The sequence below is a fragment of the Chiroxiphia lanceolata genome, chromosome 26, assembly GCF_009829145.1.
Source record: "Chiroxiphia lanceolata isolate bChiLan1 chromosome 26, bChiLan1.pri, whole genome shotgun sequence".
Classification (NCBI taxonomy): domain Eukaryota; kingdom Metazoa; phylum Chordata; class Aves; order Passeriformes; family Pipridae; genus Chiroxiphia; species Chiroxiphia lanceolata.
Window position 1 is genome coordinate 5,125,513 of NC_045662.1, and position 20,111 is coordinate 5,145,623.

Sequence of the window (20,111 nt, forward strand, 5' to 3'; positions counted from 1 at the left end):
TCTAGGTGTGCCCAGCTGTGCTCCAGGAGTGCCCAGGTGCGCCCAGGTGTGCCCAGGTGTATGCCAGGTGTGCACCAGGTGTGCCCAGCTGTGCTCCAGGTGTGCCCAGTTGTGGACCAGTTGTGCCCAGGTGTGCACCAGGTGTGTTCAGCTGTGCCCAGCTGTGCCCCAGCTGTGCCCAGGTGTGCCCAGGTGTGCCCAGGTGTGCCCCAGGTGTGCCCAGCTGTGCCCAGGTGTGCCCCAGGTGTGCCCAGGTGTGCCCAGGTGTGCCCAGGTGTGTCCCAGGTGTGCCCAGCTGTGCCCAGGTGTGCCCAGGTGTGCCCAGGTGTGCCCAGGTGTGTGTGTGTGCGTGTGCTCTGCGTGTGTGCCCAGTGCACCACGAGATGGAATCACTCCTTTTCGTTGGCTGAATTCGTCCTTGGGTTGGTTGTTTTTGTTTTTTGTGGTTTTTTTTTTTAATTTTAATTCTTTTTTCTTCTTTTCCTCCCCCCTCCCCTCTTTTCTTTTGTATCTCGATCATTTTTGTACAGAAGAACGAAGCCTTTTTTGAATAACAAAGAGAAAACAAAAAAAACCAAAAAGACAAAAAAGAAAAAAAAAAAAAAAGGAAAAAAAAAATCATGATGCAATTTCTTTGGATTGCAAAAAGCAACTCTTTACATTTAAGTGAAGTGTCTTAACATTTTATATTGTTTTAAAAATATATTTACATATTATATATATATAATATACGTAATATAAATATATATATAAATATTTAAAGAGAAAAAAAAAAAAGAGAAGAAATAAATCGCGTCTGGTATATTAGGGGGTGGATTTTATCCCTTGGTTAGACTTTAGAGCTCCTTGTGGTTTCTGAGAGGGCCGGTTCTGAGCGGCTTCTTCGTCCTCGTGCTGAGTTCCCATCCTCCCTCCAGCACTTTTCCTTGTCCCATCCCCGTCCCCATCCCTCAGATCCCCGGGGCTGGGTGGCCCTGGGGACACCGACACCCCCGGGGTGGGACATTCCCCCCCCTTCCCGGCAGCAATAGCAGTCACTGGATGCTTTTAATTTCCTTTTGGATTCTTTTTCTTGGTACCAAAGTGAATCATTGTAGCAAAGCCGCAGCTTCTTAGGCCAGGATGGGGGGGGGGTCACCCCCTCCCCTCTCCCCCTGCCCTGTCCCCTCCCCACCCCCCCCCGTGCTTTGCAGCCCCCACCCCCATCCTGGTGCTTCCCAGATGCACAAACAAACCCCCCCTTCCCCTCGGGGAGGTGGGAGGGTGACACAAGTGCCACCCCCCACCCCCCCCAGGGACACCCACAGAGGTGTTGGGGGGGCTGCACTCAGTGCAACCCCATCCCAGGGGTGTCCAGGACACCCACAAAGGTGTTGGGGGGATTGCACTTAGTGCAACCCCATCCCAGCAGCACCCAGGGGTGTCCAGGACACCCATAACGGTTTTGGGGGGGGTCTGTATTAGTGCAAACCCCATCCCATGGGTGTCCAGGACACCCATAAAGGTTTTTGGGGGGGTCTGTATTAGTGCAAACCCCATCCCATGGGTGTCCAGGACACCCATAAAGGTTTTTGGGGGGGTCTGTATTAGTGCAACCCCATCCCAGGGGTGTCCAGGACACCCATAAAGATGTCAGGAGGGGCTGGACTTTGTGCAACTCCATCCCAGCAGCACCCATGGGTGTCCAGGGGGACACCCATAAAGGTTTTGGGGGGGATCTGTATTAGTGCAAACCCCATCCCAGGGGTGTCCAGGACACCCATAAAGGTGTCAGGGGGGGCTGTATTAGCGCAAACCCTATTCCAGCATCACCCAGGGGTGTCCAGGATGCTCATAAAGGTTTGGGGGGGGTCTGTATTAGTGCAAACCCCATCCCATGGGTGTCCAGGACACCCATAAAGGTGTCAGGAGGGCTGCACTTAGTGCAACCCCATCCCAGCAGCACCCATGGGTGTCCAGGACACCCATAAAGGTGTTGGGGGGTCTGTAATTGGTGCAAACCCCATCCCATGAGTGTCCAGGACACCCATAAAGGTTTTGGGGGGGGTCTGTATTAGTGCAACCCCATCCCAGGGGTGTCCAGGACACCCATAAAGGTGTCAGGGGGGGCTGTATTAGTGCAAACCCTATTCCAGCATCACCCAGGGGTGTCCAGGACACCGACCCCACTGTCACACAGCGGGGGGAGGTCCCCACTTTGCCCCAGGAGCCCCCTGCCAGCACTCCCTGCAGGGCAGGAGGGGGTTGGGGTGCCCAGCTCTGGGTTTTTGGGGTGCCCACCTCTGGGTTTTTGGGTGCCCAGCTCTGGGGTGTTGGGGTGCCCAGCTCTGGGGTTTTGGGGTGCCCAGCTCTGGGTTTTTGGGGTGCCCAACTCTGGGTTTTTAGGGTGCCCAGCTCTGGGGTGTTGGGGTGCCCAGCTCTGGGGTGTTGGGGTGCCCAGCTCTGGGGTTTTGGGGTGCCCAACTCTGGGTTTTTGGGGTGCCCAACTCTGGGTTTTTAGGGTGCCCAGCTCTGGGGTGTTGGGGTGCCCAGCTCTGGGGTTTTGGGGTGCTCAGCTCTGGGTTTTTGGGGTGCCCTACACCGAACAAGGGGGTGCACAGTGCTGGGTGAGGGTGTTCACCCCAAATCCCCCAAATCCAGCCCCCCAAGCCCCCCCTTTTTCCCCCTCCTCCCTCTCCCACCCATCAGGCTGGTTCCTCCGTGAGCGTGTGCGTCCGTCCTTTCATGGCATCATGCAAAAAAAAAAAAAAAAAACCCAAACAACCCCTCCCTCGAGCACCCCGAGCTGAAGCAAGAGAACAAAACAAAAAAAACCAAAACAAAAACAAAACAAACAAACAAAAAAAAAACCCCAAACAAATAAAGCGATTCTGGTTCAAAACCAGGGGAAAAAAAAAAAAAAAAAAAAAGACCAAAAAAACAGGAAAATGTCGCGAAAATATTTAAAAAAAAAAAACAAAACAAAAAGAACCAAGCGCTGCCTGCATGTGTCGGAGGCACCCGCTGCATGAGCACCCCCTGCTTTACTCGTCTGGATGTTGTTTAAAAAAGGCTACGACTCTGAAAAGGGCAAAAAAAATTAATATATATATATATAAGAAAAAAGAAAAAAAAAAACCACGAGTTCCTGATTCTCTTTAGAGGCTGTTTTGGGGTTTCTACGACGTCGTGTGTCTCTCTCTCTCTCTCTCTCTTCGCATGAAATTTTTTCTTCTCGTGAACTGTTTTAAAAGAAAAAAAAATAAGAGGCGGAAAAAAAAAAAAAAGGATGGAAAAAGGAATAAAAACGGGAAAAAAAAAAGGAAAAATGTAAAAAAAAAAAAAAAAAAAAGGAAAAAAAAGGCCTTGCACGGGGTTGGAGGTGGGGGGTGAAGAGGGGTGGGGTTGGGGGGATGGGCCCCCCCTGTGCCCCCTCTCCCCGTGCCCCCCTCCCCGTGGCCCCCCCCCCGTGTCGCTGTGGATGCCATGGGTAGTTCTGTGCACAACGTGACCATTGTAATTGCAAATCCCATGACAAAGGGTTGCTTTTTATTTTCCTTTTCCCTTTATTACTTTTCTTTTCTATCAGAGTGTCTGGCTTTAATAAAATTACTTTTTTTTTTTTTTTTTTTTTTGCTCTCTCTCTCTCTGGTTTTTCCCACCCCCCCCCAAACCTTCCCCAGGTTGGGAATTTTATCTCCTTATGAGGTGGGACATCCCCAACTCTGAGACCACCCTAATGCGTGTGGGGGTCCATTTCCTCCTCCCAGGCTCGTGGAAAAGTGGGATAAACCCTTGCATGGATAAACCTGGATGCTGCCAATGCTCCAGGACCTGCAGCACAAGGAAAAGGGGGGTCTTTTCTCACTGTGGGGTGGATGGGGTGGGACATCCCCGACTCTGAGACCACCCTAATGGGTGTGGGGGTCCATTTCCTCCTCCCAGGCTCATAGAAAACCTGGATAAATCTTCCCATGGATAAACCCTTCCATGGATAAACCTTCCCTGGATGCTGCCAGTGCTCCAGGACCCGCAGCACAAATGGGGGCCCACCACAGACCCCCCAAAAAAACAGCAATAACCACCACCTTGAATAACCAGTTTATTTCCAATATATAGACCAGGACTGGAGGGGGAAGGGGGGCAAAGCAGGGGGATTTTGGGGGGTTTTTGGGGTGTTTTTTTATTTGCAGTTTTGCATATCCCGGCGGCCAACGGGGGGACAACACGCCGGGAAAGGGGAGGGGACATGCAGGAGGGTTTAAAAAGTCACCACTGGTCCAGCACGTCCCCCGGTCGGGGCTGGCCTTTCCTCCGAGCAAAACTTCTTAAAAAAATCCTTATAAATCCTTTGGAATATGTTACACGGGCAGAGACGATATTTACAGGGGGGGGGCGGCGGTGGGGAGGGGGAGAAAAAAAGTAAAATAAAAGAAAAAAAAAAAAAGACGAAAAAACCAAACTTTACAGCAAATATTTGCATAACGTATGAGAACGACACGGAGGGACAGGGAGGGGACACGTGGCCACTGAGCCGGTGGCTGGGGGTCCCTGCAGCCCCCCCTGAGCCCCCTTCCTAAAGTGCTTCTGGCCTGGGGGGTAGGAAGGGGATGGGGTGGGAGGGTGCTGTGCCACACCCCGGGTTCCTTTGCTGCCAGGGCTCGTGGGGGGGTAAAGCATGGCAGTGTGTGTCCCCCCACAGTGCCAGCCCCTCACACCCACCCCCCTGCAGACCCCCAGCTCATGGGGACCCTCAGGGCCTCCCTGGCTCAGCCGTGCCCTGACAGAGAGCACCCCAAAACAGGGGGACAGTGCCGAGGCCCCCAGGACCCCCAGGGCCCCCCAGAGCAGGGGACTCTGACATTGAGGTCACCAAGGTCCCCAGGGCCCCCAGAACAGGGGTCCCTGTCACCAAGGTCACCAGTGTCCCCAGTGCAGGGAAGGTCTTTGTCCCTGAGGTCCCCAAAGTCCCCAGAGCTGGGGGTCTTTGTCACCAACGTCCCCAGAGTCCTCAGAGTAGGGAAGGTCTCTAATACTGAGGTCCCTCGTGTCCCCAGCACAGGGGTCTCTGGCACCAGGGTCCTCCAGGGTCCCCCAGGGTCCTCAGCACAGGGGTCTCTGGCACCAGGGTCCTCCAGGGTCCCCAGCACAAGGGTCTCTGGCACCAGGGTCCCCCCAGGGTCCCCAGCACAGGGGTCTCTGGCACCAGGGTCCTCCAGGGTCCCCCAGGGTCCTCAGCACAGGGGTCTCTGGCACCAGGGTCCTCCAGGGTCCCCAGCACAAGGGTCTCTGGCACCAGGGTCCCCCCAGGGTCCCCAGCACAGGGGTCTCTGGCACCAGGGTCCTCCAGGGTCCCCCAGGGTCCCCAGCACAGGGGTCTGTGACACCAGGATCCCCAGGGTCCCCCAGGTCCCCAGCACAGGGGGTCTCTGGCACCAGGGTCCCCAGCACAGGGGTCTCTGACACCAGGGTCCCCCCAGGGTCCCCAGCACAGGGGTCTCTGGCACCAGGGTCCTCCAGGGTCCCCCAGGGTCCCCAGCACAGGGGAGTCCCTGGCAGAGCGGCCGCAGTGCCCAGGGAAGTGCCCGCACTTCACACTGCCACGGCTGGGACAGCAGGGCCACCACTGCCCGCGGTGGGGACAGTCCCCGTGAGCCCCCACACCCCTCCTGGCACTGCCCGGGGGGCTGGGGGGCCGTGCAACGGGACCACAGCGGGACCACGGGATGGGACCTCCGTGGGACCCCCCCCCCTCAAAGCCCAGGGGACGAGGTGGCTTTTTGTCCCCCTCCCACGCAGGGCCGCCTGTTAAACAACAGCAGCTCGTCCAGAGCACAATTAAATACGAGAACAAGGGCGAGTCCTTAAATTAAACACTGGCTGGGGGGGGTCGGGGGGGTCAGAGACACTGGGGGAAGCGCAGGGGGGCCGGGGGGCCGGGGCTGCCCGGGGGGCTCTTGGTGCCCGTCCCCTCTCTGGCGGTGCCAGGCTGTGCCGGGGCGGGGGCCGGGGGCCGGGCTTTGGTGGACTCAAGGCTGCTGAGCCCCGAGTCCTTGTCGTGGCAGGGGCCCGGGGAGCCCTCCAGCCCCCGCGGCTCCTTCCACTCGTTGAAGTTGAGGTCTTTGAGGCCGCCGGGCACCACCACCGTGTGCCGGCGCCAGCTGCTCTTCTTGCGGCGGGTCTCGGGGGAGTGGGCTCGGCGCAGCCGGACCCCCAGGACCCCCATGTCGTCGGTGGAGCCCCGCAGGTGCTGCCGGAGCTGCTCCCGCAGCGAGGGCCGCCCGGGGGGGGCCCAGCCCTGCTCCTCCCCGGCGGGCTCGGGGGGGTCCCCGGTGGGCCGCGGCCGGCCCAGCTTCCTGCGGGCCAGCGTGTCACACTGGATCAGGCGGTGGGAGTTGAAGGAGGGGCGGCCCAGGGGACCCTTGTCCTCGTCACCACCGGCCCCCCCGGCCTGCCCCGGCCGGGCTCGGGCGCCCTCCCGGCTCTCCGTGTCCGTCTCCATGTGGCTGAGCTCGCTCCGCTCGTCGTCCGCCTCCTCCCCGCGGCTCCCGGCCACCGACTGCACCTCGGAGCACAGGCTGCGGTCCATGGTGGACAGCGTGGAGTAGCCGGACACGATGGAGCGGGCGTCCGGCGCCGGCTCGGAGCCGGATCCCACCACGGGATCCGTGGAGCTCTCCCGCTCCCCCCTGGTCGGGCCGGGGGCGGCCGGCTCGGTGCTGGTCCCGCGGGGGGCTTTGCCGGGTCCCGGCGGGGCGGCCGCGGTCCCCTGGCGCTCCTGGTCCCGGCCCGGCGTGTCCCTGCGCTCCTGGTCCCGGCCTGGTATGTCCCTGCGCTCCTGGTCCCGGCCCGGCGTGTCCCTGCGCTCCTGGTCCCGGCCCGGCGTGTCCCTGCGCTCCGCGTCGTCGTCGGTGCTGCTGCCGACGCCCTCGGCCTCTCTCCTCTTCTTCCTCTTGCGGGCGGCGGCCGAGACGAAGGGGATGCCGAGGAGCTCCCGGTGCGGCGGCGCCTTTCGAGACGGCCACGTGCCCTGGGGGAACGGGGACACCGCGGTGAGGGACGGCGGGGACACAGGGACGAGGACAGGCTCAGTGTCCCCACCACCGCTGTGTGTCCCCCCCCCACCAGCCCCAGCCCGGGACCCCCCTCACCTTCGGTTTGGCGGAGCCGCTGCGGGTCGAGCCTGGAAAGCAGAGGGGAGAGAGGGGTCAGTGAGGCCCTGGGGATGGGGGGCGTGCTGGGGAGGGGGCCGGGAGGCAGAGCTGGGGATGCTGCTCTGCTCCCCCAGAGCAGGATGGGGACATGCTGGGGCTGTCACAGATGCTGCTCCGTTCCCCCAGGCCAGGATGGGGACGTGCCGGGGCTGTCACAGATGCTGCTCTGTTCCCCCAGGCCAGGATGGGGACGTGCCGGGGCTGTCACACCGGCTGGCCCCTGGCAGGGGTGTGCCAGCGGGTACAGGAGGTGCCAGGAGGCTCGGGAGGGGCTCTGGGGGTCCCTGGCATTGCTCACCCACTGCAGAAACCCAGGGTGAGGAGTGGGGATAAGGGGGACACACAGAGGCACACACAGCTGAGAAGTACAGCCCAGGACCCCGGCGCCAGGACCCCAACCCTCCCACGGCCACGAGGCACAGAGGGGACAGGGACAGGGCACTGCCACTGCCGTGTCACCAGGATGGAGCACGGGGAGGTGGCTCCATAGCACAGCCAGCCTCGGAGCAGGGTCTGGAATGGGCTGTGCTGGAGAGGGCTGGGACAGGCCATGGGGTCGTCCCAGCTCCCCTGGGGGTTAGGGGAGGGGTAAGAGGGGACACGGGGGTGACGGGCAGCCCTGGCCCCGCTGCCGTGGTGTGAAGGACAAGGACAAGACACAGACACCCTCTCCCGCCCCGCATGCCCGGGATGGGGTTAAACAGCTGCTGACAACGAGAGAGGGGGAGGCAGGAAGGGGGTGCTGACCCTCCCCAGGGCTTTGGGACCCCCATATCCCAGAGTCTGAGTGTCCCGGGACACCCAACCCCCAGCCCTGCCAGGGAATGGCACCGTGAGCACCGGCCAACGATGGGGGATAACAGGGTTAAAGGATTTGGGGTTCCCCAGAGGCTCAGCAGCCCCCTCCTGGTGCTGGGGACCCTGGGGACAGCGGCCAGGCAGGACAGGGCCCCCTCCCCTCCCTCTGCCCGCCCTGCTCCCGCTCTCTCGTGGTCACCCGAGGGGTTAGTGCGGGATCAATGCACCCAGGATCAAACTGTACCCGCTCTAGCTCTCCAGGAGGTCCGCTGGAGGAGGAAGAGGAGGAGGAGGAGGAAGAGGACAGCACAGAGAAGTTCAAGGAAAGAACGTAAGAAATCAGTCGAACATCAAAGTCTCCCGGTGTCGGGGTGAGCAGCGCGGGCATGGGCGGGGGTCCCGCGGGGTGGGCGCTGCCGGGGTGCCATGGAGGGATGAGGAGCAGCCACCAGAGAGAAGGGTGATGGGAGAGGGCAGGGAGGGGCTTGTCTGGCATCCCCAGGGGGGTTGATCCCGTTTTCCAGTGAGGAGGGCGCCGGGATGTCCCGCTCCAGCACAGTCGGGTGTGGCGTGTGTGGGTTTGTTGTGTGTGGGTTTGCCAGCTGCCCAGAGGTGTGGGCACGGGGGGACAGAGCATCCAGAAGGGCACCCCGGGGTGCCCCAGTGCCAGGGTTGCAGGGCCTGGTGCCACGGGCACCGCTGCTCACCTGCGGCATCGCCGGGCGCCGCCGTCCTGCCGATGTTGGGGAGCAGGTACTCGATGTTGGGCACGGACTGAGCCTCCTTCTCATCCACGGGGGTCTGCCAGGGGAGCGGGGATGGCGGTCAGGGGGCTGCCAACAGCCAACCAAGGCTCTGTGCCCCCCCTGCCCCACAGTGAGACCCCCCTCCCAGAGGGGACAGGACTCACCTTCTCGCCCTTGTCCTCCTTGTCACTGAAGAACCAGTCTGACTGTGGGGAGACAGGAGGGGGGTTACAGCTCAGCCGGGAGCAGGGGGAGCTTGGCACGGCCAGGGAGCCCCATTATCGTGCCTGAGGTGCTGATTACCCCCCTCCCCCAGCCACAGCAGTGCCCACCCACCCGCTGGTGCCACTCACGTGCTGGATGAGGGTCTCCACGATCTTGTAGCGGTCGGGCATGTGCGTCACCATGTCCGTCATGTTGTCCTCAGACGTCCGGACCAGCGTGGGGCCGAACACCAGCGCCAGGTTTCGGGGCTCCATCTGCAACCAGAGCCAGGTCAGTGCTGCCAGCTCAACCCGAGCTGGGGGGGGCTCCAGGTGGGGCAGGGGGCTCAGGAGATTCCCAGGGTTCGGGGTCCGGTACCTTGTTCTTCTCCGAGTGGTCAGCGATGGTTTTCAGGTGACCCACCAGGAACTTGAGCGTCTCGTAGTAGTGACCTGGCAGGTCCCGGATCTGTGGGGAGGCACTGGGTCACCCCTCTGCTCACCCCACCACCCCTCCCACCCCAACCAGCCCCAAAGAGGGGCTCCAGGGCTGTGGAGCCCCTGCCCCATCTCCCTACCAGCTTCCGCAGCGTCCTCATCCTCTCGCTGGCGTCTTCTATCCGGTTGGCTTCAATAAAGTCGTTGTATTTATCTGAAAGTGGGACGTGGTGGGGGTCAGAACTGGGTGGAGGGGAGAGGACATCCCCCCAGAGCTGGGGACCCCTGGATGAACCAGCTGGAGATCCTGGGGAAGGGGCTGATCCCACTGGGATAGGGCACTGAAGGGACAGGGTTGGCCCAGGGGCCTCGGTGAGGGAGGGTCTGTGCCCCCCACCTCGGGTGGGCACTGGTTCACTCTGGGTGAGGGAGGGTCTGTGTCCCCCACCTCGGGTGGGCATTGGCTCACTCTGGGTGAGGGAGGGTCTGTGCCCCCCTCCTTGGGTGGGCACTGGCTCACTCTGGGTGAGGGAGGGTCTGTGCCCCCCACCTTGGGTGGGCACTGGCTCACTCTGGGTGAGGGAAGGTCTGTGTCCCCCTCCTTGGGTGGGCACTGGTTCACTCTGGGTGTGGGGCCTGTCCCTGACACGGGGATGGGTGGGACAGGCCCTGGGGCTGCCTGGTGCCAGCCATTGGCACAGGGTCACCAGTGGCCACTCGGGGGGCTCTGGTGGCCCAGGGGGTGCAGGGACTCACCGTCCGTGAACAGGGGCTCGGGAAGCTTCCGGAAGAAGGATTTCAACAGGCTGCTGATGACGTTCAGGTCCTGCCACCGCTGCGGGGGAGAGAAGAGGCTGCTCAGAGGCATCACCAGGGGTCAGCGGGAGGGAGTCCCCAAGCCAGGGGTGCCCCAGGCCACCCACACCGAGGGGGACACCAGCCAGAACCACCATGGCTGGGAGGATGGGGGGACAGCAGGACAGCTGTCCCCACCCTGCGTCTGGCAGCGATGGCCCTGTGCCACTGCAGTGATGTGGTGAGAGGAAAGGGGACAAAAATGTCCCCAAGATGTCACCTACAGTGCTGTCACCGACCACTAGGCGGCCCTGCCACGCCAGGGAAGGTCACAGCGATGGGGATGGGGATGTAAACAGGGATGATGGGGACAGGGATAATGGGGACAGGGAGATGGATGGAGGGATAATGGGGACAAGGATGATGATAGAAACAGGGATGATGAGGACAAGGCTGATGATGAAGGAGAGAGGGATGATGATGGAGACAAGGATAATGGGGACAAGGATGATGAAGGAGAAAGGGCTGATGATGGAGACAAGGATAATGGGGAAAAGGACGATGATAGAAACGGGGATGGTAGGGACAAGGATGATGATGAGGACAGGGATGATGATAAGGACAGGGATGACGATGGGGACAGGGATGATGATGGGAACAATGATGATGATGGAGACAGGGATGATGATGGAGACAGGGATGATGATGGGAACAGGGATGATGATGGAGACAGGGCTGATGATGGAGACAGGGATAGTGACAGAGCCATACATCAGGACAACAGCCAGGAGAGCATTCCAGAGGCATGAGGACAGGGCTGGGGAGCGGGCTGGGGACCCGCCCTGCCCTCACCTCGTCCTGCAGGTTGATCTCAGTGGCTCCCTTGTTGAGCTGCTCCTGCAGGCTGGACACCACCGCGTTGTTCCCGGGCACACGGTAGATCCCCATGTACTCCAGCCCCCGGTCCTCCACCACCTTGCAGCAGGCTTCCACGATCAGGGGCACGTTCTGCGGGGACAGGGAGGGGGTCACGGGGTGCCGGGGGGGGCGCAGGGACCCCGAGGGTTGGCGGTGCCAGCCTGGCTGTACCTTGTTGTCCGGGGCAGGCTGGCACTCCTCCAGCCTCACGCCGAAGGCGCGCGGGGCAGACTTCTTGTTCTTCTTCATGATGTTGATGCCCCACGGGGCTTTCTGGGAGCTGCTCTCATCTGGGGAGGAAAACCCACCGGGTCACTCGCTGGTGAGCCGGGATGAGCAGGAAGAGCATCCCTGCTGCCCCACAGGGATGGCAGTGCCAGGGGGAGACCCCCCCTCCTCAGGAAGCCTCCTGACATCACACACCTTTTGTGACGGCCGCATCCTGCCGGGGGGACCGGGGCGCGCTGGTTCCCGTCTGCTTCAGGAACTCTGCTCGGATCCCCAGCCCACGAGGGCCCTTGGGTGAGGAGGAGTCGGGCTTGGTGCCCGCGGGGCTGCGGGGAGAGCGGGGGGGCTCAGGTGGGGCAGGGCCGGGGGGGCACCAGCCCGGCGCAAAAACCTCCCGGTAAAACGCCGGCATCGCTCCCGGGCTTCCTGGCATCCTACGGAGACCCCTGGGGAGCACCGAGCTGCTTCAACCCTGCTTAAATTTGCCAGGTGCCACCTCGGCCGAGCGGGACCCTGCAGCGCCCGGAGCCAATCCTGGGAGCCGCTGGATTTGCTCCGTCACTGCCAAACTGAGGTGACCAAAGCCCCGGGGGTCTCGGAGCCCACCGCCCCGGTCCGTACCTCACTTTCCGGTAGTCGTTTAACTTCTTGTTGATAAGTGCTTGGCTGGCAAAACCGGGGTCCTGGGGAGGCAGAGAGAAGAGGGGAAGGGAGAGCTTGAGCTGCGCGTCCGCCGGAGACCCCGGGCAAGTCCACGCTCTGCCAGGCACCACGTGGGGCCAGGCAGGAGCAGGCAAGGGCAGCACTCGGGTCCCTGCTGCCCCAGAACGGCCAGGCAGGAGCAGGGAGGGCAGCACCAGGTCCCCGCTGCCGTGGAACAGCCGGTGCCCGCCAGCGCTCGCCACCCCACTGCAGCTTCCATCGCTCTGTGCCACGTGTCCAAGCCAGACACGGAGGCCTGGGGACACGCCTGTCCCCCCACGGCACACAGACACCTTCACCGACCTGTGCCAGGCACACCCGCTGCTCCACGCAGCATCCACGGCCATGGATCCATCCCTGCAGGATCCCAGCCCTGCTCCACGCAGCATCCACAGCCACGGATCCATCCCTGCGGGATCCTGGCCCTGCTCCACGCAGCATCTACAGCCACGGATCCATCCCTGCGGGATCCTGGTCCTGCTCCACGCAGCATCCACAGCCACGGATCCATCCCTGTGGGATCCTGGCCCTGCTCCACACAGCATCCACAGCCACGGATCCATCCCTGTGGGATCCCGGCCCTGCTCCACACAGCATCCACAGCCACGGATCCATCCCTGAGGGATCCCAGCCCTGCTCCACACAGCATCCACAGCCACGGATCCATCCCTGTGGGATCCTGGCCCTGCTCCACGCAGCATCCACAGCCACGGATCCATCCCTGCGGGATCCTGGCCCTGCTCCACGCAGCATCCACAGCCACGGATCCATCCCTGAGGGATCCTGGCCCTGCTCCACACAGCATCCACAGCCACGGATCCATCCCTGTGGGATCCTGGCCCTGCTCCACACAGCATCCACAGCCACGGATCCATCCCTGCGGGATCCCAGCCCTGCTCCACACAGCATCCACAGCCACGGATCCATCCCTGTGGGATCCCGGCCCCACCAAGAGGCACCACAGCTCCACAACTTTGGTGTTTGCCCAGATGGCTCCGCGTGTTCCAACCTGGTAACACCAGCACCGCCGCCCTCACCGGGCCCACAGCACCCTCCGGTGCAGGGCTGTGCCACCGAGAACCAGAGACTGCTCCGAGCTCAACGCGCCCCACGGGGTCGGAGCCTGACACGACCCTTCACAATCGCCGACACCAAACCGAGCCACCACAGCCCTGTGGGGGGACGGCACAGCCAGCCCAGCGCCGGCACATCCATCCTCTGGAGCCCACGGCCCCCCAGGGACAGTTCTCCCCATCTCAGACCCGAGCAACACACTGAACAGCCCACGGCTGCGCGGCGAGGGCTCAGCCCTGACCCGGCGCCAGCCCCGGCAGCACCACGCGGGCACCGAGCCCAGACCTCTCTCCGTGAAAGGAGACACGACACACCGCGGCAGAGCCACGTCACACCACGGCAGAGCCACGTCACACCACGGCAGAGATACATCACACCATGGCAGAGATACATCACACCATGGCAGAGACACGTCACACCATGGCACACCAGGGCAGAGCCACCGCGCTCCTGTCCCAAACACAAACAACAAAACACCACCAGCAGATCCAACAAGATCCAACACCGAACACAGGGAGAGCCACGGCACCTCCGCCGAGCACCCTGAGCACCCCGCACACCCCACCCTGGCCGAGGCCACGGGGCCACGCTCTTCTTGGATGCCACGGCACCCGCGAGCCCCCGCGCCGCCCTGCGAGCACGGTACGGGCCTGGCCGTGGCCTGGGGAAGCAGCACAAGGCAAAGAGCCGGAGAGAGCCGAGGCGGTTAGTGCCGGGAGAGCCAGAGGCAGCCGGGAGCCCCATGTGGCTCTCACCTCGCCCTCAGCCTTGCTGTTCTCCCTGATGACTTTGATCCAGGCCAGCATGTCTTCCCGATCCTCTGCCTGAAAGAGATATTCACAGAAGTCAGCGGTCGTCAGGCGGAAGACGTGCTTCCTCTTGGTCTCGCTGTAGGAGATGTCCACCAGGCACGCTTGGATGCTGATCGGCGGCTCCTCCTCACCTGGGGCCGGGGCGCAGGTCACCGCCTCCCGCCTGTCCTTGCACAGGTACAGCGAGTGGGTGCGCAGCACGGCGAACACGCGCTTCCACTGCCGGAGACCTCCACCGACCTTCTGCGGGCACAAGGGACGGGGCGCGCGCCTCAGGGCTGCTCCCCGCGGGGAGCGTCCCCCCCGCGCGGCCGCCGGGCTCCGGGGGGGCACCCGCCTACCTTCCCCTTTTTGGTGAGGATCTGCTTGCAGTGGAGCCAGCCCTCCTTCCTCACGGCGCTGAACGGGACGTCCGAGAGGTCGGAGGTCGAGTGCCTTTTGGAACGGGCGTCTTCGGACGTGCCGAGGCTGTCCAGGGACTGCGGGGGGCGGGGGGGGGACCGGAGGGAGGTGTTGGGTGCCATCCATACTCCCTGCTCTTCCAGCACCCCACCAGGCAACCCTTCTTTGGGGGCACCCCCAGGACCCCCAACACAACTCACCCCGTCGGTGAAGAAGCTCCTGAGCATGCGGAGGCTGGGGACCCGGCTGGGCATCCTCCTGGGGGGAGAGCAGCCCTCGTCAGCGGGACGGTGGGGAGGGGATGACAGCTGGAGGAGAGGGGGTGGTGGGACCGGGAAGGGGGGTGCGTCCAGCCCTACCTTAGGATCTTGGCCTCATCCCGAAATGCGTTCAGACCGTCGTCGCAGGACTTGGAGCGCTCGGTGGTGATGGCCAGCAGGTAGGACGAGCGGCGGCCGGCCTTGATGCTGCCTGCGATGGGGAGGGGGGCAAAGCCCACCCTGGTCAGCCCAGGGGCACGGGACACAGCTCCGGGGTGGGGGGCTGCTCCTCCCACGGCCCCCAGGATGGTTCTCCCCCCACCCAGCACTTACTGCAGTCCTGGGAATAGTGCCGGGACAGGGCAAAGGCGAAGGTGGGTGACGAGGGGCTGGTGGCGACGGCGGGCGCCGAGTTCATGGCGCTGGAGACCACCGAGGAGGCTGGGACGTGCTTGGCCTTCAGGTCGATGCTGGGGCTGGTGGGTTCGTCTGTCAGGGGGGTGGGCAGTGGTGTAGGGGGTGTTGGGGCAGGGGAAGACCCTGCCGGGACCCCTCAGCACTTCTGCCCCGTGGTGGGTCTGTAGGTGCCTGGGTCAGGCGGGGGGGACACGCTCCCACCCCCGGCAAAGCCAGGAGCTGCCGGTGCACCCAGACCCTCACCCGCAGCACCGCTGCACCCCCCATCCCTACTCCAGCCCTTCCCTTCCCATCCAGCCCAGGGGTCCCTCCCTGGGAGCAAGCAGGGGAAGGACAGGGCAGACCTGTGGCTCCTCCAGACCTATTTGGGACTCACCAATGAAGGGGATGGATGCCAGGGAGTCCTCGGGGGCTGCCAAGGGAGCCATGCGCCGGCCCGGCCGCTCGGCCACCGGCCTCTCCCCTTTGCCCCCGGGGGCCGAGGGCTCGCAAATGTCCGTCTCCTTCACCCCCTCGGGGAAGACAAAGTTCATCTGCCGCAGCGGCACCGGCATCTTGCGCCCCGTGGGCGGCTTCTGCCGCAGAACCACCTCCTCCCTGCGCTCCTCGGGCTGCTCGGCCGCTCGGCCGCCCTCCGGCCGCTGCTCCCGGGGCGCGGCGGGGCCCGCCGTGGGGCCGGCGGGCAGTGGTGGCAGGGGGGTGACCATGCTGTCCGTGAGCGGGGCCACGGCCCGCTGGGCGATGCTGAAGGTGGGCAGCCCCCCGAAGGCCGGGTCGCGGAAGGACAGGGCGTGCAGCAGCCCCGTGCGGCGCTGGAAGGACGGGCTGTAGCTGCGGTAGCCGATGTACCCCGAGTCGTCCACGCTCTGCAGGTTGGGCTGCGACGGGTGTTTCTGTACCGGTGGCGCCGGCTCCCGCGAGGAGGACGAGGAGGAGGAGGAGGGAGGTGCGAAGGAGCCGTGCGGGACGGGCTGCCCGGCGCTCCCGGCGGCCCGGCAGAGCCTCTCGGGGGGCCACGCGGAGCGGTCGAGGTGCGGCGGGAGCAGCGCTCGGGGCTCCAGCGCCTCCATGGAGCGCCCGTACCTGCCCAGGGCGTGGTCGGAGCGGGCGCGGGGGGCCCAGCCCTCGCGGGTGGGCTGCAGGAGGGTGTCGTGCGAGGCGCTGTGGGGCCACCCCCGGTGGGCCGCGCCCGCCGAGCCCCCCAGGCGGTCCTGGGACACGCTGCGGTAGCGGGGCAGGGCGTGCCGGCGCTCCTCCGAGGCGCTGCGCCGCGGCTCCCGGCTGCAGAACCAGCGCGACAGAGCCTGCTGGCACTCCTGGCGCCCGGGCACGCGCTGGGTCACGTCCCGGGGGGGCCGCCCGGCCCCCGACAGCCCCCCGACGGCCTCCTGGAAGCCGCAGTGAGTCCGGTGCTCCGGGAGGTGCTTGGGGGCCGCGTGGCAGGAGGTGGTGGTGGCGGCGGGGGGCATCCCGTAGCGGTCGGGCACGGAGGATGCGGCGCTGCCAGGGCAGCCGGGGCGGGAGAAGGAGCCGGGGTGGCCGTGGGGGCGCGGGGGGGGACCCCCGGGCTGCGGATCCTCGGGGCGGTGTGCGGGGCTGCCGCCGGCGTCGCTCCGGGGGCCCGTGGCAGAGGGGCCGGTGGCAGAGGGGCGGTGGGCGCGGGGGTCCGGCGGCTGGCCCGGGGGGGGCTCAGCACCCCGTGCCTGGAAGGGGTACGTCTTCCGTGGGTAGCAGATGGGAGGGGGCTCGGGGATGCTCTGCGCCCCGCCGGAGTATGGCTCGTTGCCCTTCAGGTAGGCATCCTGGGAATATGCCTGTGAGGGGACAGGGGGGTCAGGGTGGGGGGACGGGGTCACAATCCCCCCATTCCCACTGTAGGAATGAGCTCTGCTCCTCCCTACCCGAGCTGTGCTCCCTACCTGGCTCCTGCCACCCTGGTCCTGCTTTCCCATGGTGTCCCCCCCCAGCACCAACCCCAGCCTTTCCACTCTCCCCTCCCCTCCTTCCTAAAATACCCCGGCACGGCCGGCCCAGCTCTCCCATCTCACATTTCACAGGCACCTCTGACTCCACGCCGGGGGATTCCCAGAGCCTGGAGCAGGCACAGATGGGAGACACCCTCCCCCTTGCCAGGGCTATAAGACCCCCCAAACTCCATGGGAATGGGACCCCCAGGCTGGGGACAAGCAGTGGTGTCACTTAATACCCAAGACAGGACCAGAGGAGCACCAGGAGAAGTCCCCCTCACACCCCCTGGCTCAGGCCACCCTGCAGGGCCACTGTCACCCCCAGATCCCAGTTCACCAACAGCAGAGTCACCCGGGGTGCTCCAAGGGTAAGTCAGACCCTGAGACCCAGAGCAACTCATCCTCCAGCTATGCCTGAGGACGTCCCCAAAAAACAGAGGCCAAGTCCCCCATGTTCCTTTCCTGGACCCCTGGTACCTCCATCTCTGCACCCATTGATCCTCCCGGGATGCTGATGGAGCCCTGTCCCCAAGTGTCCCCAAGTGTCCCTGAAACCTGCTCGGCAAACTCACCAGCTGGAGGATGTCCTCATCCTTGGGCATGATGGAGAGCTCCAGCACATCGTCGCTGGGGAGAGGGGACAGAGGGGTCAGGTCAGTCAGGGTCGGTCCCCACCTGCCCCCAATCTCACCCCCATGAGATGAACGTCCCCATCGCCACGGGACGGTGACAGTTCGTCACTGCCTGTCCCTGTTTCCCTGCCTCAGGGCTCCTCTCATCCCAGTGACACCCCGGGGGACAGTGCCTGCTGTGACGTGTCCCCATCCCGTCACCTCCCACCCGCAGGAAGGGGACTCACCTGTTCTGGATCAGTGCGATGACCTGCGAGTAGGTTTTGCCGATGATGCTCTCCCCGTTCACCTTGACCAGCCGGTCACCTGCAGAGCCCCAGGAGGGCACAGTGTCACCACGAGGCAGTGGTGGCACCTGGATGTCCCCACGGTCACTCAGGGCAGGCTTTGAACAGGGATTTTGCCAAGAGGAGCCATGGAGACCCCAAAACCAGCCCGACCCACGGGGACCCCAACACTGCTCAGAGCAGAGCAAGAGAGCAGAGCACTCACAGGGAGCAGAGAGAGGGAGGAGAAAAAAGAAGGAATGCAAGAAAAAGAGTAAAATAAGCAAGGAAGTCCCTGGCAGAGGAGGTGGAGCATCCCGTGGATCCCAGGAGCAGCCTGGGGCCATCTCCAGCCCCGTGTCCCCACTCACCCGTGCGCAGCCCGGCCTGGTGGGCCGGCCCGTCCTCCCGCACGTTCTTCACGAAGATGGTGTCCATGGGCTCCAGGCGGCTCCGGGGGGGACCTGCTCCGTGGGGACACACGATCAGGGAGCTGCCGGCACAGCCAGGACCACCCCACGGCAAGGAGCACGTTTGGCCCCTCGTGGTCACCCCCTCGCCTCCCCCAGCCCTGCCCTGCGGGCACAGATCCTGCCCAGGGCGAAGCCCAACACTCGGGGCAGCTCCTGGTCCCCGTCACCCCCAGTCCCCTGTGAAAGACCAAAAGCCACCGGTGCCGGGTGGGCACGGAGCCCACGAGGGATTCCAAACCCCCCCAGGACCACCCAGAGCACAAGGTCAGAGCCCCCCGGCCCCGCTGGGCGCTGGGTGCCAGCTCTGGCAGCGCCGCCCGCACCGGCTCCCCGGGGAGCGCGGCCCCGGCGCCGCGTCACCGCGCCAGCGCCGATCCGTTCTGACACCTTCACATTCACTCACGTCACCGGGAGCCTCCAGGAGCTCAGCGGGGCCGTGTCCCTGTCCCCAAACACCCCGTGCTCAGCGGGGACCAGCACTGGCCACTCCACAGCCCCCCCTTCACTGCGGGCAGACCTCCCCCCCCCACCCAGGGCGTGATGTCCAACAAACCTCCTGAGGTTTGGGGACACCGAGCCCCTCCAGGGCGCAAATGCCACCAAAGTGCTGCCAAAGCACTGTGTCACTTCCCCTCCAGCTGAAATTTAAGGCTGTGGTGACAGCGACAGCCACAGCAACGCCCGCTGTGGCCCGAGACAGCCACGTGCCCCCCGCGCCCACCCCGGGCGTCCCGTGGCAGTGCCAGCGCTCACCTGCTCGGTTCCCATTCTCCTCCTCCTGCCAAGAGAAGAGAAAAGCGTTGATTTGGTGGTGGAGTCTGTGACAGGGGGTTTGGGGTGGCAGCCCCACGAAGCCCCCGGCGGGGCCGGCGCGTCCCTCTGGCCTCCGCCGCCCCCGGCTAAAATTACCTCCTGACAACGGATCCCGGCCGCCCACGTGGCCCCGGCGGGCAGTGGGATCTAACGGAGCCCCCCGCGCCCAGCTGACGGGAAAGGGGCCGGTTTTGGGGCAGGGGAGTGGGAAAGGGGCTCCAGGGTGGCATCTCACCCTTCGCCCAGGGCCACCAAGCCTGGGCAGGGAGAGCCTGAGCCCCCACGGTGCGGTGCCAGGGGAGGGATCCATCCCATCTGTGGGATGAATCCTTGTCCCTCCCCATCTCTGCAGCCTCCCACTGCTTGGGGTGGGCTGCCAGGGCTGCAGTGGGCACTGCAGAGGGGTGGTAAAGGGGTCCTGCACCTCTGTCCCAGTCACGGGCAGGGGACAGCCCTGGGAGCCACGTGGATCTGCCCCGTGGGGTGGGAATTGTGCTGGTGGATCCCCACCCTTCTATCCCACATTCACCCGTGGGGACCCCCCAGCAGAGCCACTCTGCCCAGGGGGGCCCCAGGCTGGGACAGGACACAGGGTGCTGCATCCACACTGCTGAGCCCCCAAAGCAGGCATGGAGCACCCCGGGCTGCTCAGTCCCACACACGTGTCCCAAGGAGGGACCCAGGAAGCTGGGACGGGAATTTTCACTCCACCAGTGCCAGATCCTTCCATCTCTGGGGCGGGACACAAGCCTGGCCCTGTCCCCCAGCCAGCGGGGACACAGACTAATGTCCCCAGGGCACCAAGTCCCTCCATGGTGCTGGGAAGGGACCAGTGTCCTTCCCAGTGTAACAGGGGGACATTCCCAGCAAGGAGGAGAGGGCTGGAGCCATCACTCCCGGTGGTGGGAAGGAAGAGCCACATTCCACGGCCTCGGCACGCAGGAGCGGCTGCCACGGTGCCAGGGCAGGACCGG

The 20,111-nt window shown here is 64.1% G+C and overlaps 2 protein-coding genes and 1 long non-coding RNA gene across 9 annotated transcripts in view; 2 read left to right on the top strand and 1 right to left on the bottom strand.

The window, feature by feature from the left end:
- SRCIN1 (SRC kinase signaling inhibitor 1) overlaps positions 1–238 on the top strand; it is a 76,067-nt gene extending 75,829 nt beyond the window's left edge. For 6 of the 7 annotated variants that reach the window (XR_004360930.1, XR_004360931.1, XR_004360925.1 and 3 more), the window contains one exon: positions 6–238. The gene's annotated coding sequence lies outside the window, so the exon portion shown is untranslated. The remainder of the gene's footprint in view (positions 1–5) is intronic. The other variant, XR_004360926.1, reaches the window with a different exon arrangement.
- A 53-nt stretch (positions 239–291) lies between these two features.
- On the top strand, positions 292–2,324 carry LOC116798690. The gene is made up of 3 exons (XR_004360933.1): positions 292–1,567; positions 1,705–1,769; positions 1,840–2,324. It is a non-coding gene; the product is annotated as an uncharacterized LOC116798690 (long non-coding RNA).
- A 3,096-nt stretch (positions 2,325–5,420) lies between these two features.
- The window catches only part of ARHGAP23 (Rho GTPase activating protein 23), a 29,217-nt gene continuing 14,526 nt past the window's right edge, over positions 5,421–20,111 (bottom strand). The window contains exons 3-25 of the mRNA XM_032711302.1: positions 19,078–19,102; positions 18,223–18,315; positions 17,813–17,891; positions 17,526–17,580; positions 15,363–16,800; positions 14,903–15,058; positions 14,669–14,780; positions 14,510–14,567; positions 14,249–14,386; positions 13,851–14,150; positions 11,941–12,002; positions 11,515–11,645; positions 11,263–11,381; positions 11,026–11,181; positions 10,135–10,213; positions 9,519–9,592; positions 9,320–9,409; positions 9,091–9,216; positions 8,902–8,943; positions 8,699–8,792; positions 7,131–7,162; positions 6,847–7,009; positions 5,421–6,759 (exon numbers count right to left, since the gene is read on the bottom strand). Coding sequence (XP_032567193.1) covers positions 5,879–6,759; positions 6,847–7,009; positions 7,131–7,162; positions 8,699–8,792; positions 8,902–8,943; positions 9,091–9,216; positions 9,320–9,409; positions 9,519–9,592; positions 10,135–10,213; positions 11,026–11,181; positions 11,263–11,381; positions 11,515–11,645; positions 11,941–12,002; positions 13,851–14,150; positions 14,249–14,386; positions 14,510–14,567; positions 14,669–14,780; positions 14,903–15,058; positions 15,363–16,800; positions 17,526–17,580; positions 17,813–17,891; positions 18,223–18,315; positions 19,078–19,102 — 4,503 coding nt within the window. The 3' untranslated portion in view covers positions 5,421–5,878. The remainder of the gene's footprint in view (positions 6,760–6,846; positions 7,010–7,130; positions 7,163–8,698; positions 8,793–8,901; positions 8,944–9,090; positions 9,217–9,319; positions 9,410–9,518; positions 9,593–10,134; positions 10,214–11,025; positions 11,182–11,262; positions 11,382–11,514; positions 11,646–11,940; positions 12,003–13,850; positions 14,151–14,248; positions 14,387–14,509; positions 14,568–14,668; positions 14,781–14,902; positions 15,059–15,362; positions 16,801–17,525; positions 17,581–17,812; positions 17,892–18,222; positions 18,316–19,077; positions 19,103–20,111) is intronic.